The 15040-nt window shown below is 36.7% G+C and overlaps 3 protein-coding genes and 1 pseudogene across 3 annotated transcripts; 1 reads left to right on the top strand and 3 right to left on the bottom strand.

The window, feature by feature from the left end:
- Positions 1-35: 35 nt before the first annotated feature.
- Positions 36-1168, bottom strand: LOC131656066 (glutathione S-transferase T3-like; annotated as a pseudogene).
- Positions 1169-5177: 4009 nt separating this feature from the next.
- LOC131658298 (heavy metal-associated isoprenylated plant protein 28-like) lies at positions 5178-5998 on the bottom strand. The gene is made up of 3 exons (XM_058927606.1): positions 5963-5998; positions 5776-5857; positions 5178-5695 (listed from the first exon to the last, which is right to left on the bottom strand). Exons 1-3 carry the CDS (start codon positions 5996-5998, stop codon positions 5178-5180), a joined length of 636 nt encoding a protein of 211 aa, XP_058783589.1.
- Positions 5999-7568: 1570 nt separating this feature from the next.
- LOC131658297 (uncharacterized) lies at positions 7569-8963 on the top strand. Its single transcript, XM_058927605.1, has 3 exons — positions 7569-7854; positions 7966-8112; positions 8215-8963. Exons 1-3 carry the CDS (start codon positions 7569-7571, stop codon positions 8961-8963), a joined length of 1182 nt encoding a protein of 393 aa, XP_058783588.1.
- A 3010-nt stretch (positions 8964-11973) lies between these two features.
- On the bottom strand, positions 11974-13888 carry LOC131658295 (uncharacterized). Its single transcript, XM_058927604.1, has 3 exons — positions 13723-13888; positions 13021-13606; positions 11974-12973 (listed from the first exon to the last, which is right to left on the bottom strand). Exons 1-3 carry the CDS (start codon positions 13886-13888, stop codon positions 11974-11976), a joined length of 1752 nt encoding a protein of 583 aa, XP_058783587.1.
- Between the last annotated feature and the right edge of the window lie 1152 nt (positions 13889-15040).

Genomic DNA, 15040 nt, shown 5'->3' with positions numbered 1-15040 from the left:
TTTAAATATAATAAATACTAGAACATTGCATATCATTACCATCCATATTTTTCTTTTAGGTTATTACAACGTTTTTCATGAAATTCACGTTGACTATCGTTCATCTAAGAAGTGTCTGACATTATGAATTGCATTGCTTCAAACTCCATCGGTTCCTTGACTAATTTGTTTTCCTCCTCCTTAAGTCGTGCTTCAAACTCCATCTTTTCCTTGACTAATTTTTTTTCTTCCTCCTTAAGTCGTGCTAGGTTTTCCATTACTTCCATTCTCTTATTCATTGTATCAGAAATAACACTAGGAGGAGGTTCAGTTGCATTTGCATTTTCCTTTGCCTTACCTTTTCGTTTTGCCGCCTTTTGTCCCATTGGACGCTCCATTGGAGATGATGAGTTAAACTCATAACTTGAAGGTATTTCTGAGTTTGGCGATGTCATGTATGCACCGCTAGTAGAATTCTTTGTTCTCTTTGAAGAATTTTTGGTGGATGCTCCCATCCATTTAGGTTCATCTTTTAAAAGCCGCCATGCATACTCAAGGTTGAATGGCGCACCTTCATCTTGTTCAAAAAAAGCACGTGCATTGACTAAGATATCTTTCTCTGATACCCCACTTTTTTTTCACGAACAACTTGTTTGTAACACCCAACAAATTTTTGAACAAGGTCATTTATTCGATGCCATCGAGATTTTAATTGGCCTTGTAGCTTTTCTCGTGACTGGCCACGATATTGGTTATAATTATCGGTGATTCTTAACCAAAAGCTATCGACTTTTTTATCAACTCCCACAATTGGATCCTTTGAAATATTTAGCCATGATTGCATAAGAAGTGTATCCTCTTCCCTTGTGAATACCTCTCGGGTTTTTTTTAACAGAACGCCTTTGTTCTTTTTCAATTGTAATATTTTCAATACCAACTTGAGTTGAAAATTGTGGAACTTGGCGTTCAGACATAAACCCATTTGGTGTTTCGGGTTCATGGTGAGAAAAATTCATCCCGTGAGTATTTATCTGTGGTCTAAAATAAATATTTGGGTTGTTTGGTGACGGAAAAATACAGTAGAGTTTGTTGTCGGTGAGGGAAATTGAGAATTTTGAGGATTAGAATTTTGCTGATTTTGCATGAGATGGAACATAGTTTGTTGAAAATTATATTGATTAGGGTCCATTTGCCTTAACAATAATAATTTGAACTAAGAAGATGAAAAATTTGGTAAAATATATGATCAATTGAAGGCTAATAAGATGAAATTGTGAGAGAAAAATTTAAAATACTATGAGTAAGGAATAAATTTATGAGATAAAATTTGACTAACATTTGCTTGTATTTATAACCAAATAAATTATTAAAATAAAAAATGGCAAAAGAGCCGTTGCAGCACAGTTTCCAAATTATATTATTATTTTATTTAAAATTACCGTTGTTTTGCATTTAAACGTTGGCATGCGTGGCATAACTTTAATTTTATAACTTACTTCTAGCTGGCTTACGAAACGGCAATTGATTGTCGTTGGAGATGGCCTAAGGTGGAGGGTGTCATCCTATTATGTTGGAATGAGGTTAATCCAACTAATGCTTTTGTTATCCCTTAAGTGAATTTCGTTCAACTCACTTAACATGTGACTTGATACGTCTTCCCATTAGAGAAAGTGGGCCAGACTTGATTCCATGCTTGTTATTTGATCTCGCCACTTGCTATCCAAGTGTTTATCATGTTATTTAAGAGTTGGATAGTTGGTGGGCTGGGCCCTTTGGGCCTTTGCCAAAGATATCCAAATTCACAATTTCTTAAGTACGAGACATATAAGGGAGAAGTAATTTAAGCTGATATATGCCAATCCACGGTCTCTCAAGCACGATGTGTGTAAGGGATAAGTGATTAAGGTATGTTTGAAGGTGACACCAATTTTAGTGTTTATAAACGTGCATCGCCTTGTTTAATTTTTGGTTGTGATGTTTTGTGAAAACTAGGTTGCAATTTGCATAGGAGCAACGATTAAACTCCAGGTGGTGGATTTTATGCGATAAAATGATTAAAACTGTATTGGAAATGATCAAACAATCTGAGTTGTTTGTCCATTTGCATTCCTGTCACTACAACACGGAAGGCCTACGAAAGCGCTTATTTTGGGCTTTAAAAGCGCTTTAAATCGCTGTGAAAGCCAGCGCTGGCGTAGGTAACAAAAGCGCTTCTAAAAGCGCTCTGGTAGACCCCCCTATAAGAGCGCTTTTCTGGAAAAAGCGCTCTGGTATCCCCCCCTATTAGAGCGCTTTTTCTGGAAAAAGCGCACTGATAGCCCCCCTATAAGAGCGCTTTTCCAAAAGCGCTTTCGTAGGTTGCGTTTTTTATTTTATTTTTTATGCTTTTTTTTTATAAACCTATTATTTTTATAATTTCTAAACCTGCATTTATGGCAGCATTCTTTCATGAACCTGTAATTTACCATTGTTATCCCATAAACCTATAATTTACAATCGTAATCCCATTATTTCGGTAATCTCATTATTTCAACAAAGAAGCGATTTCGATTATATACTAAACATGCATTATAATTATACCATTGTAATTAATCCAAAATATATATACACCGATTCACATATTTCTAACATGAAAACAACTAAACCAATTCACATGACATTATAACAATAAGAAAATCATCCCTAAACAACTAAATCAACTAAATCGGTCCTAGTCCTGCAAAGTCTGAACATCTTCAAATGATTGAAAATCTTCACAATCTGCAAAATAAAAATAATATAATCAAAATAAGATTATTGTTATATAAAAGCTCTAAAATAAGAAGGTAAAGAGTAGAACGAGTATATATATATATATATATATATATATATATATATATATATATATATATATATATATATATATATATATATATATATATATATATATATATATATATATATATATATATATGTGTGTGTCGTGTAAAAAGAATAATCAAATTAAATATATCAATAAATACAAATTAATTTATTAATATTTAGGACTTTATATATCTAACTTGAATACATGGAATGAAATATCATTTATTGTAAATTAGTTCAACAAATTTTGTACATAAAGTTTACCTTAAATTTAACACAGCCACGTCATATAGCCCAGAGGGATAAAGCAATATAGATCACTAACAATAATCCGGTCACAGACACCCTCAAGAACAACATTAGCTACATGTTATTGATAGGAACACTATTAGAAACTCAACCAACAGCATGTCAAACAATTACAGAATTTGAGAAGTTGTTACCAAATTGATCAAAAGAGCCCAGTATCCTTGTGAGCTTTCTACTATCTCTTAGCAATAAAAGAAGTTTCTCTGCAACAACAATTAATGTAAAGTTCACAACCAATTGACAGGAAAAATTAGACACAAATAAAAGTTGAATATTAATTTCTATGACAAATAATACATGACAACTAGTTACTACTACTTACCCTTCAGCGTTTTCCTTCATCTTTGAGCTATGCTATATCTACACTTATTTTCCTACACTTGTATATTACACCGTATATTTTAACACAGATAGATACTTGTGCACAGAAATTAAGATAGAATAAATTAATAAAAAATGAATTGTATACCTTGTATGTAGAAAATTACGGTGTTGGTGTAAGCTAGGGGTGTATGTTTACTCAATCAATAAATGTTGCAATAATGAGAAGGGGTTGTTGGACTAGAAATTTGAAGGTTTTGTTGGACTTAACCTGCATCGCCTCATTTCTATCCAAGTTGTATTGTGTCACAGAATATGAATCAAGTAACTGTACCCCGAAGGATCCTGCCACAGAAGACTTCGGGGTACAATTACTTGATTCATATTCTGTGGAACATAATCGGCAGGGGCACATTGTGTTCTATCCTTTACCAGTCCATCCACTGTTTGAAGCTCAACCTACAATAGAAAAACGTGATTATTACTAACTACATATAGAAAATCTTGAATCATGTAAAAGTTGATGAAAAAGATATCCCTTGTAGGTCTCATTATCAATAACATCTTCTACTTACTTGATACATGTCTTCAATACTCTAAATCACTGATAAAAACCTAACAAACTTTGTCTTCAATACTCTAAATCACACTGATAAAACCTAAATCACTGATAAATTAAAAAAGCCCCAATAATATTAACTATAACCCTAAATAAAATTTTGTATTTTTGAAAGCAAACAATGAAAAAAAGGAAAATTTCCGGCACAAAACCCTAACCTGAACAGAGAAGAGACGGTTGAAGGGTGGCGATGGAGTGAGGAAGGCGGCGGCGGAGTCGGTTGAAGGCTGGAGAGGGAGTGAGGACGGCGGAGCAACGAAAGGAAGAAGAAGGTTCGCGTGTTTTGGATCTGAAACAAAACGCGTGTGTTTGTAAAATATATAATTTTTTAAATGGGCTACCAGAGCGCTTTTCAAAAGCGCTTTAATAACACCCCCTACCAGAGCGCTTTTATCCCAAAAGCGCTTTCGTAGCACCCACCCTATAAGAGCGCTTTTAAAAGCGCTTTCATAACCCCCCTATCAGAGCGCTTTTTAAAAGCGCTCTCATACCTCCCCCTACCAGAGCGCTTTTTGAAAGCGCTCTCATAACCCCCCCTACCAGAGCGCTTTTTTTGCATCATTTTCCCTTGTTTATTAATTTTGTTTTTAGCGAGCCCTACGAGAACGCTTTTGCTAAAAGCGCTTTAGTAGCTGCGCTACTACAGCTTAAATTTGGCGTAGTGTGTGATAATGGCATTGATGTTCTACATAGTAATAATGGCCATGACCCTGACCAAAACAAGAAATTTACGCGGGTTTTACCACCTCTGCTACAAGATGCTGTCAAAATTTTGAGGCCTACTTATTCATATAAATAATACTCAATTTTTATATGAGGCTTAAACACCTCTAAGAAAGAAAACCAAATTGAAGACACTATACTTGGGACGACCCTGATATTATATATACTGTGTTTGCTAACTTATTCAGTATGTTTAATATTGGTTACTCTTGTGGATTGTTTGTAGTTCTTTGGCTTAACATTTGGCACCTTATATGCTAAATATCAGCGTCTGTCTGTGATTGTCTAATTCAGTAGATATGTGAATCTGAAATGGATTCATTCAGTCTAAAATTCAGTAGTAAAATAAAATACATAAAACTTATTTGAAGGGTGATAATATTTAATAACCATGGTAGTATCCATGTATGTTAGGCCTAAGAGATGGTTGATAATGATAACCATATTCACCAATAGTTGATGACACTCCAAGGATGTTATGTGGCCTTTCTTGATTCCATAAACCAGAATAATTAATTCCACTATTCTCTTGAAAATTTGCAGGCCACATCCATTTTGGATAATCACTGATTCTGATAGCATTTTCATTTTCCCTATTGTTAAAACTTTCAAAAAACAATGGTGGTGTTGGTGCTGCCAAATATTGATTAATATCTTGGCCATAGAAGGTTGGAATCATATACTGATTTTCATAGGCACTCGTGTCATTCATTATATATTCTTCATTGTTGTCTTTGACATTATTCTCATCATCTATGTGTTCTTGGCTGTAATCTTCTTCATTCCAAATTTCTGCATGCTTACCCAATTTGGCTAACTTTTGGACCAAAGTTGAAGGGTTCACAATACCTGTCACCATTACTTCTTGCTCTTCTGCATTAATGTCTACTCCATAGACACCTGATACACAATGGTTCTATAACTTCATAAAGATGATAAACATAGAAATTAAAATATGATTAAATTTTAATAAAATTTACCTTCAACTTTTCTAAGTACTTTCTTGACTTTAGCCCTACACCCTTCACAGTTCATATGTACTTTGAGAACCAAAGTTTGTACCTTAAGTATTAACAAATAAATACATCTCAGAAAAATATAAATACATTTAGTTATTATAATAAAAATGAAATGAATAAATGAAAAAAAATTAGAAGATGCAAGGACCTCAATATTCAATAACTCATGTTCATTTGTTGACATTTCTGGCAATTTTTTCAGCTAGAATATCAGATAAAAACAAAGCCTTCTTTGTTTTCTTCTATATTTTGTGTGTGAAAGGAACAAAGTAGTAGTACTAATAGACAAGGTTTGTATAGAAGGTGTTTTAAAGGACAAAGAATATAAAGAGACAGATGGTTGTGATTTGGGTTGGTAAACGTTTTTTTGACTGAGTTATGATCTTGTGGTTTGGTCAGGCAAGGATTTTGTGCATGTACGATAGACAGTAGTTTGATCTTAAGAAATGATTCTGCACAGTGATCATGTGATAGAGTTGTACGGTGGATGCAGTCTAGTCCTGCACATTTGACTCTTTCAAACTGAGTAGAACACATACATTTGAAGGGGTTTAATTTGGAAAAGAATTATGTTTCGTATTTTACTTCATGATAATGATAAGAATGGTAAGCATATAGACATATGAAGGAGAAAGAACAACATTCAGTAACTTAGAGTTTTAATAGACTAATTAATCAAAAGTGGTTGAATAAGTGTTAGAGTATAAATATTAGAAACATGAAAAGCCTAAACAATCATTACTAAAATACAATAAAAATCATATTTAACGAATAATATTATCTACGTTTTCTCAAACTCACCATGCATTAATAGGGTGCATAGTTAGGGGTGGCAAAACGGGCCCGGCCCGTTGGGCATGCCCGTTTTACCCGCACTTTAGTGCGGGGCGGGCCAAGGTTTTAGGCCCTCACCCTCTAATGTGACCGCCCCGCCCCGTTTTCAATGCGGGCTTTTGCGGACATGTACATTTTCATAAATTTTTATGTTTTTAGGCTTAAAAGGTGCAATGCCCGCGGGCTTTGCCCGCCCCGCCCTCACTTTTTTGCGGGGCGGGGCTAGGTTTTAGGCCCGCATCTTCAACTATGCCCGCCCCGCCCCGTTTATTTGCGGGCTTTTGCGGGGCGGGCTAAACGGGCGCGGGCATGCCCGTTTGCCACCCCTATGCATAGTGTTGAAAAAAGTTGTTTTCTGTCTCATATCAATTGGTGTAACCGGTTACGGGATATGGTGTAACCGGTTACGAGCCTGATAATCAGAGACATATTGATTTGGTTATGTTGTAATCGGTCATGTCTGCAACTGTCAATTTTTCTGTTACTGTTTTAATTATTTTTAGCTCCTCAATCATTTTGTAACTTGATGTTTATAAGGGGTTTAATGTTCCCTATTATGGTTAATGCCAATTTTAACTCTCTCTCTCTCTCTCTCTCTCTCTCTCTCTCTCTCTCTCTCTCTCTCTCTCTCTCTCTCTCTCTCTCTCTCTCTCTCTCTCTCTCTCTCTCTCTCAATTCTCTAAACTTCATCTTCTCTAAATAAATCCAATTCTCCATTGATTCACCTTAATTGATTTTGTATGTTTTGACATTTGGCATCAAAAGTCGGGTTCTGATCCATTTCTGTTGCAACAATGAGTACCGTTTCCAACGACCGGATTCCCACCAACCTATTGATTCTTGAATCAGAGAATTATGACAAGTGGTCCAAATAAATGAAAGTTTTTTTGGGTATCAAGAAGTTCTCGACATCGCCAACAATGGAGTTACACCACTTGGGGCTAAGGCTACAAATGTACATCGAGCTTCATTCAAGGAAGAGAAGAAAAAAGACTACAAGGCACATTTACTTGATTCAGTATTGTGTTGATAGCAATAACTTTGAAAAGGTCGGCGATTGCGAGTCGGCAAAGCAAGCTTGGGAGGTTTTGGAGAAAGCTTATGCAGGGGCTGATAAGGCTAAGGTGGTGAGGTTACAAACTCACAAAAGGAAATTTGAGTTAACGCAGATGGAAGTGAAGGAAACGATCAACGATTATGTGACACGTATTACGCGTTTGGTGAATCAAATTAAGGCTTGTGGAGAAACCATTTTATAGCAGAATGTTGTGTCGAAGATTTTGCGTTCTTTAACGTCAATATTTGATAACATTGTAGTGGTTATCAAAGAATGGAAGGATTTTGCAACGTTGAGCAAGGATGAGCTTCAAAGTTCATTAGAGGTGCATGAACAAAGAATGGACGAGAGAGAAAACGATAAGGCAAAGGCAGAGATAGCTTTACAAGCTCGTTTCAACGAGAAGAGTAAAGGATCGAAAGGAAAATGAGCTTCTAAAGAGAAGTAAACTTTTTAGAATTTTGGTGGAGGTGATTAACAAAATTCGAAGGTTTTGACGGGGCAAAAAGGTGAGAGCAGCAACTCCAATAGATATGGTGATCAAGGTAACACGAGAGGTGGAAAACCAAGGGATAAAAGTAAAGTGCAGTGCTGGAAATGTAAGAAATTGGGACATCTCTCGAATGAATATGGTGCAAAACAGAGGGATTCCCAAGGGGATGAAGCTAAGGTTGCTAGGCAAGAGGTAGATGATGAAGATATGCTCTTAGTGATGATTACTGGGGAGTTTGATGGCAGTTCAGAGGTACTGGCCAGCAGCTGCAACTCCCGGGACAGCAACTGCAGTAGTTCGGAAAACGGGACAAATTTGCACTGGGAACAAAATGTAATGATCTCGGTGCGAGATGGAGTTCAAGGAAGCGATGAATGGTACTTGGAATCCGGTTGTTTAACGCATATGACGGGGAGAAAGGATTTGTTTGCGAAAATCAATCAAGTCGCAAAAAGTAGAGTTAAATTTGTGGATGATTCCACTCTTGCGGTCGAAGGTGTCGGTGATGTCTTGGTCGAGAAAAAGAATGATGGACATTTTATGATCAAATATGTGTTTTATATTTTGGTTATTAAGTGTAATATTTTGAGTGTTGGCCAATTTCTTGAGAATGGTTATAAAATACGCTTGAAAGACAAGATTTTGCACGTTGTGGATGCTAGTGGAGTGTTGATCCTTAAGGCTCTTATGGCTTCCAATAGGACTTTCAAAATGGAGTTGAAAGTGTTGGAGCATAGGTGCTTAGCTACAGCGGCAAGTCGATAAGAGTGGCTATGACACTACCGTCTTGGGCATTTGAATTTTCGTGATCTCAAAGTGTTGCAACAAAACGAAATGGTTACCGGGCTGCCACATAATAACATTCTAGTTGAGTTGTGTGAGGAATGTGTGAAGGAAAAGAAACAGAAGGGGAGTTTTAGCAAGGATGCGGGTCATAGGACCAAAACTCACCTTGAGGTGATGTATTCCGATGTTTGTAGGCCAATGCAAGTTGAAACATTTGGTGGCAATAGGTATTTTGTCACATTTATCGATGATTATCAAGAGGAAGGATGGGGTGTTTGATGTGTTCAAGAAGTTTAAGTCCATGGTGGAGAGGAAATGTGGTCACAAGTTTAAGATTCTCAAAATGGATGGTGGAAGTGAGTATACCTCGGATGTGTTTGGGAAATATTGTGATGATGAGGGTATAGTGCGTGAGATTGTGCCACCATATATGCCTCAGCAAAATGGTATTATCGATAGGAAAAATCGCTCGATTATGAACATGGTTCGAAGCATGAGCGGTAAAAATTTACCGAAGGAACTATGGGGACAAGCTGTTTCTACAGCCACTTACTTGTTGAATAGATGTCCTACCAAGAAGCTTGAGAAGCTTACATCGGAAAAGGTATGGTTCGGATTCAAACTGAATCTAATCCATTTGAGAGTTTTTGGTTCGGTAGCGTATAGACATGTGTCGGATCAACTTAGTAATAAGTTTGACGACAAAGGAGGGGATATTATTTTTGTTGGATATCATTCTAAAGGTGGTTACAAGCTGTTTGATGCGAAAAATCGAAGGATTGCGATAAGCTGGGATGTTATTTTTAAAGAAATTGGTACTGTCATTCCCAGTGTAACCGATTACCATTAGGGAGTGCAATCTGATGTAACCGCTTACCAGCAGAAAAAACAGACATCCAGGTCTGCAGAAGGTGTAACCGGTTACACCCAGTCAGTTCATTCTGGTGTAACCGGTTACCAGCAGAACAGAACCCTAACAACTTTGTTTTTTAATGATCCTGTCAGTTCTGAAACTGTCGTGCAGCCCCCAAATGAGGTTCTAAACGAGGATAATCTTAGAAGATCAACAAGGCAAAGGGTCTTTCCTTTAGGACTCCAAGAATGCGAGAGATTTCAAGATAACGAAGTCAATAATGAATGTGATTTCTTTCACTTTGCCCTTATGGCTGAATCTGAAGCAGTGAATACGGAGGAGGCTCTAAGTGATCCAAAGTGGACTTGTGCAATGAAAGAGGAGATGGAATCTATTGAAAAGAATGGCACTTGGGATTTATTTGATATATCGCTTAGAAAGAAGCCAATTGGTGTGCGTTGGGTCTATAAAGTGAAGGCAAATCCCAAAGGCAAGATAATCATGTATAAGGATCGATTGGTAGCGAAGGGATTTTTACAACTTGAAGGTATAAACTTTGAGGAAGTGTTTGCAGATGTGGCTAGGCTTGAGACCATCTGATTAATTGTTGGTATTGGGGGATATATCAAATGTACGTCAAATCTCCATTTTTGAACTGTCTGCTCGATGAAGATGTTTATGTAGAGCAGCCCCCCGGATTTGTAGTGAAGAACCAAGAGATGAGATACTACAAATTTCATAAAGCATTGTATAGTTTGAACCAAGCTCCAAGAGCTTGGAACAAACATATTGATGACAGTCTTTGAAAATTCTAGTAACACACGCTCGATGTCAAACTGGATGTTATGACATCCACCATTATGCAGCACAGAAAGTAATAACAAAACAGTAAAGAACACACAAAATTGTTTACCCAGTTCGGTTCAAACAACCTACTCTGGGGGCTACCAAGCCAGGGATGAAGTCCACTATCAGTAGTATCAATTCAAAGCTAAACTCCCTCGTTTACAACTTCTCACTTAATCACTACCCAATGACCCTTCAACCTAGGTTCTACCTAGATATGGAATATCTCCATTCCACTCCCCCTCAATCACAACAGTGATTACACATAAACAATAAACAATTACAGATAGAAGACACTCTTCAAAAACACACCTTGATCTACTTAAAAGCTTCAATCAAGAGACACACACTCGTGCTTAAAAGCTTAGAGTGACATTACAAAAACACAAACTAATTCCAACGCAATCATCAAAGACAATAGCGTGGATCACACGAGACAGTTACAGAACAGCCGTTCTTCACAAAATAAAATCTTCTGTCTGCATTCCAAATTAGGATTGCAGTCCTTTTTATATGCAGTCTTGGGCCTTGGGCTTTTTAAGAAACACCTTAGGGTTAACAAAGTTAACCTAATTCACACGCCAACTGTCTGTTACACAATGTGCTATCAGTAGGATCTTCTGGACGAAATATGCAGCACTCAATAATAAGTTTCCTAAACTGATAAAAGGGATAAATCGGGAAACACAACTAATAAACAACAACAGCTCCTGGTGTCACACACGGATATGATGACATCGATCATGACATTCACTACAAAACCTGTATTAGCTTCACACATATATGCAACCTGCATATACAAAATCAACCAGGTATGTTTTACCAATAATGCAGCCAACATGAATACACCTTCAATCTCCCCCTTTGGCAAATTTTTGGCTAAAACAACCTGTCACACCATACTAGAGAAAAACTTGCAGCGGATAACCAAAACACAATAACACAAGCTAATACAAACAAACAGCATACATCACCAGTATGCACACAGTGCTCAAACAAAAACAGACAGACAGCCACAAGAGTAGCACAAGCACAAACAGATCAACACAAAAATAAGCAAATTAGAATTGTTGATAACACACAACCACCATTCTTGTTGTTCTGGGGTGACATATTACTTCTCCCCCTGTTTGGCCATAAATGTTGCCAAAGCCTAAAAAAAACTTCTCCTCCTCCAAGTTTAAATAAGTCCAAAAATTTAAACTGACCGAAATTAAATAAAACTAAAAGCAAAAGAAACAAATCAAACAAAACAAAAAAAAACAAAAACAAACAGGACTCCAGCTGGAATTACTGCCCAGATTCAGACCCACTTGAGGTGTCTGAAGAACTTTCTTTCTCAGAGGCATCAGCCGGACTAACATTTTCTTCTTCCCCTTCTTGTTTATCTTTGTCTTCCATCTCTTCAGTATCTGCAAACTCCTCATTCTCATCCATTTCCAGAGTACGTATCATTTTTTCAAGAGATATTTTTCTTGATTCCAATTCTTTGCAAGTCTCTTTTAGCATTGTTATGACTTCTGCTTTGCTGACTGATGTTCCAGATTTGGAAGTTTCAGCTGATGTCATGACAATGTCTGGAACATGCTTACCCTGAAACAGTTTGTAATGGAAGGCCAAGGGACTTTCTCTTTTGCACACTACATCATGTTCATTGAGAATGTTTGAATACTGCTCCAGAATTATACCACACAAGAAGGATGGAAAGGTAATTGGACCCTTAATACTGAAGCTTCCAGCATGCTTTATGGTTTGGTCAAAAATATATGCTCCATAATCAAACTTTGCCTTTGTTCCTACAGCATACAAAAAGCTACCAAGCACAGTTGAGATAGCGGACTTGTAATTTGTTGGAACCCAATTAGCTGCTCCTATCTTGTGAAGCATTGCATACTTGATGCTTAGCTTGCTTGCAGTTAGCTTCTCTTTTATGGGCCAACTTTTTACTTGCTTGGCTGTGATCACTTGACAGACTTGGTTGTCTGTTACTTCCAGCTCGGTTTGAGCTTCATCTGTTCTTTCCAAGAATTTATTAATCACAAAAGGAGAGAACGATACACACTTACCTCTTACAAACACCTTTTTGTAGTATGCACTCCTGCCGTTGCCACAATCTTCAGATAGGTTTACCACAAATTCTTTTACTAGTTTCTCATAACATTTGGGAAGATTGCACACAGTTTTTAGCAGTCCAGCTTCTTGAATCAACTCTAAGACCTCCTTGTTTTCAAGAGCATTTGGAGCCAATTCCCTTTCAACAACCAATCTCTTTTGGAGAACATACTTCCATCTGCTGGCACTAGAGGCATAGTGGAAAGACACATTATCAATGGGAACTTCAGGAATACAGGAACAAGCTTACTGGTTGTAGGCTTCTTCCTCGATGGAATGTCAGGGACATTCACTTCAACATCAGATTCAGGTTCAACGATTTCCCGCTCTTTTCTTTTCTTTGGAATGACCCTGCTCCAAGATTTTGATGGACCAACCCCTTTACTCTTGGTTACAGCTTTGCTCTTGACAGATCCTACAGAAGTACTCTTCTTCCTGACAGTGTCTTTGGCAGGGTTGTTCACTTGAGTGCTCCTTTTAGGAGATCCTTGGACAACAGCTTTGCCTTTTCTTCTTGTCATTAGCCTGTTGGCTACACTAGGATTCAAGGAGGTAAGTAATTCGTCGTCAAAGTACTCATCTAAGTCAACCACATTAGTATCAGTTTCAGTATTGGCCTTAGGGTGCTCATTATTGTCAATGTCATTGACATCTTCGGTGACATTGGTATTCTTAGTAAACCCTTGTTCATCCTTGTAGATTTCTAGGTTACTATCAACGGTGTTAACAGCCTCAGCCTTACTGGTGTTATTGAGGGGATCATCCATATGGTTTGAAGAGGAATAGATATTCCAGGCACTTGATGATTCTCCTTCAGAATACGAGTAACAATCCTGGTAATTGCGCTATCGACATATTTGGATCCTTCTTTAGTAAGTTCCTCCATGGTAGCTGATGCTGAGGATTTGGTACCCTTGTTGTGAATACCCTCCTTGGGCCATTTTGCATGAGTCATTTTAGGCTTTGTGGCCTTTACTTCGTCACTGCTAATCGTCCTTAAATGGACAACCTTAAGAACTCTATTAGGGTTAGAGGACTCTTCCGGTGTTGCCGAGTCTGAAACGGGAGATTCATCACTCGATTGCTGAGACATCACAATCTTTAAAAATCTTGTATCTCTTTGTCAAGGCACGCAAAAACAATCTTTAAAAATTAACAATTTTCTCATCAACAGATCTTAAGGACTCGTCTAATTATATTGGTTTTGGAGAAAGTAATTGAGATTTGACTAGAAATCTTAAATCCATTTAAGTGAAACCTTATGTGTTTACTAAGATTTGGAAACAAGAAAACTGAGAAAGTAATTGATATGGCAGGGATTACAAGAGGTAATTTGAAATAAATAGTTCGTCCATATGTCTTCATCGTAAAACATAGTATCCAACAACTTTTAGTTCTTTGGGAGTTCTTATTGGAAGTCCTTGTTAATTCAAATGCATTTTAAAAACTTTTGAGATCGTTTAGTGGAAAGCAGCTTATTTGAAAAACAATTTTGAAAGTATGGAAAAATAAAATATCAAAGTGGAAATCGGTTACCCTAAACAGGGATAATCAATTTACTGAGAATTGTATCAAAGACTTGTGATATATATTAAGGAGTTTTAGAGGTTTTAAATAAAATTTTCAAATTTAATTTATGATATATATTACAAGAATTTTAAAACTTAAAATATAGAGTTTAATGGTAGTGGACTGTTAGTGTAAAAAAGTATTAAATAGACATTCAATCATATTATTTTAAAGTGTCAAATCATATTAGTAATTTAAAATTTAAGTGATGACTTGGTAAGATACATGGTTGTCATTGGTTGACAGTGTAAAAGTAATTTACACTTTCGGTGCACATCCCATTTTCTCTAAAATATAGGGTTAATAGTAATTCATCCCCCTATAATGTTAGTGAATTTTGATTTTCCCCCCTCCCTACCCTTTGGCAACGGTTTTTTCAAAAAAATCGTTGCTAAAACCTGCCTTTGGCAACGGTGGGGGTAAACCGAAACACGCTCATATTACCAGGGGATAAATTACTATTAACCCTAAAATATATCACAAAAACATTTTTTAGAAAAAAAAAATCTTCTTTTAAGTCTTTTTTTCTCCAAAGACTTCATTTCCTCTCTCCTTCAAACTTTAAAACAAAGAATAAAAGACTTTGATGCCACGTCATAACTTAAAATGATGGAGAGTCTGAAAAGCATGGAAGCATGAATAAGTAAATCTTCTAAAGAACGAAGGTTTATAAAAT

Source organism: Vicia villosa, linkage group LG3 (assembly GCF_029867415.1).
Source record: "Vicia villosa cultivar HV-30 ecotype Madison, WI linkage group LG3, Vvil1.0, whole genome shotgun sequence".
NCBI classification, from domain to species: domain Eukaryota; kingdom Viridiplantae; phylum Streptophyta; class Magnoliopsida; order Fabales; family Fabaceae; genus Vicia; species Vicia villosa.
The sequence above is the reverse complement of the archived record's forward strand: the minus strand, read 5'-3'. Positions and strand labels throughout refer to the sequence as shown.

What these genes read in the sequence shown, in the direction of transcription:
- LOC131658298 (XM_058927606.1), bottom strand. Translation starts at nt 5,998, where the DNA reads ATGTCAACAAATGAACATGAGTTATTGAATATTGAG. An exon ending in ATGAGTTATTGAATATTGAG is followed by an intron (nt 5,858 to 5,962) that starts GTCCTTGCATCT and finishes TTAATACTTAAG; the next exon opens with GTACAAACTTTGGTTCTCAA. An exon ending in AGTACTTAGAAAAGTTGAAG is followed by an intron (nt 5,696 to 5,775) that starts GTAAATTTTATT and finishes ATTGTGTATCAG; the next exon opens with GTGTCTATGGAGTAGACATT.
- LOC131658295 (XM_058927604.1), bottom strand. Translation starts at nt 13,888, where the DNA reads ATGTCTCAGCAATCGAGTGATGAATCTCCCGTTTCAGACTCGGCAACA. An exon ending in TGCAAAATGGCCCAAGGAGG is followed by an intron (nt 13,607 to 13,722) that starts GTATTCACAACA and finishes CGTATTCTGAAG; the next exon opens with GAGAATCATCAAGTGCCTGG. An exon ending in CTTGTTCCTGTATTCCTGAA is followed by an intron (nt 12,974 to 13,020) that starts GTTCCCATTGAT and finishes TAGTGCCAGCAG; the next exon opens with ATGGAAGTATGTTCTCCAAA.
- LOC131658297 (XM_058927605.1), top strand. Translation starts at nt 7,569, where the DNA reads ATGGAGTTACACCACTTGGGGCTAAGGCTACAAATGTACATCGAGCTT. An exon ending in GATCAACGATTATGTGACAC is followed by an intron (nt 7,855 to 7,965) that starts GTATTACGCGTT and finishes ATAACATTGTAG; the next exon opens with TGGTTATCAAAGAATGGAAG. An exon ending in AGCTCGTTTCAACGAGAAGA is followed by an intron (nt 8,113 to 8,214) that starts GTAAAGGATCGA and finishes CGGGGCAAAAAG; the next exon opens with GTGAGAGCAGCAACTCCAAT.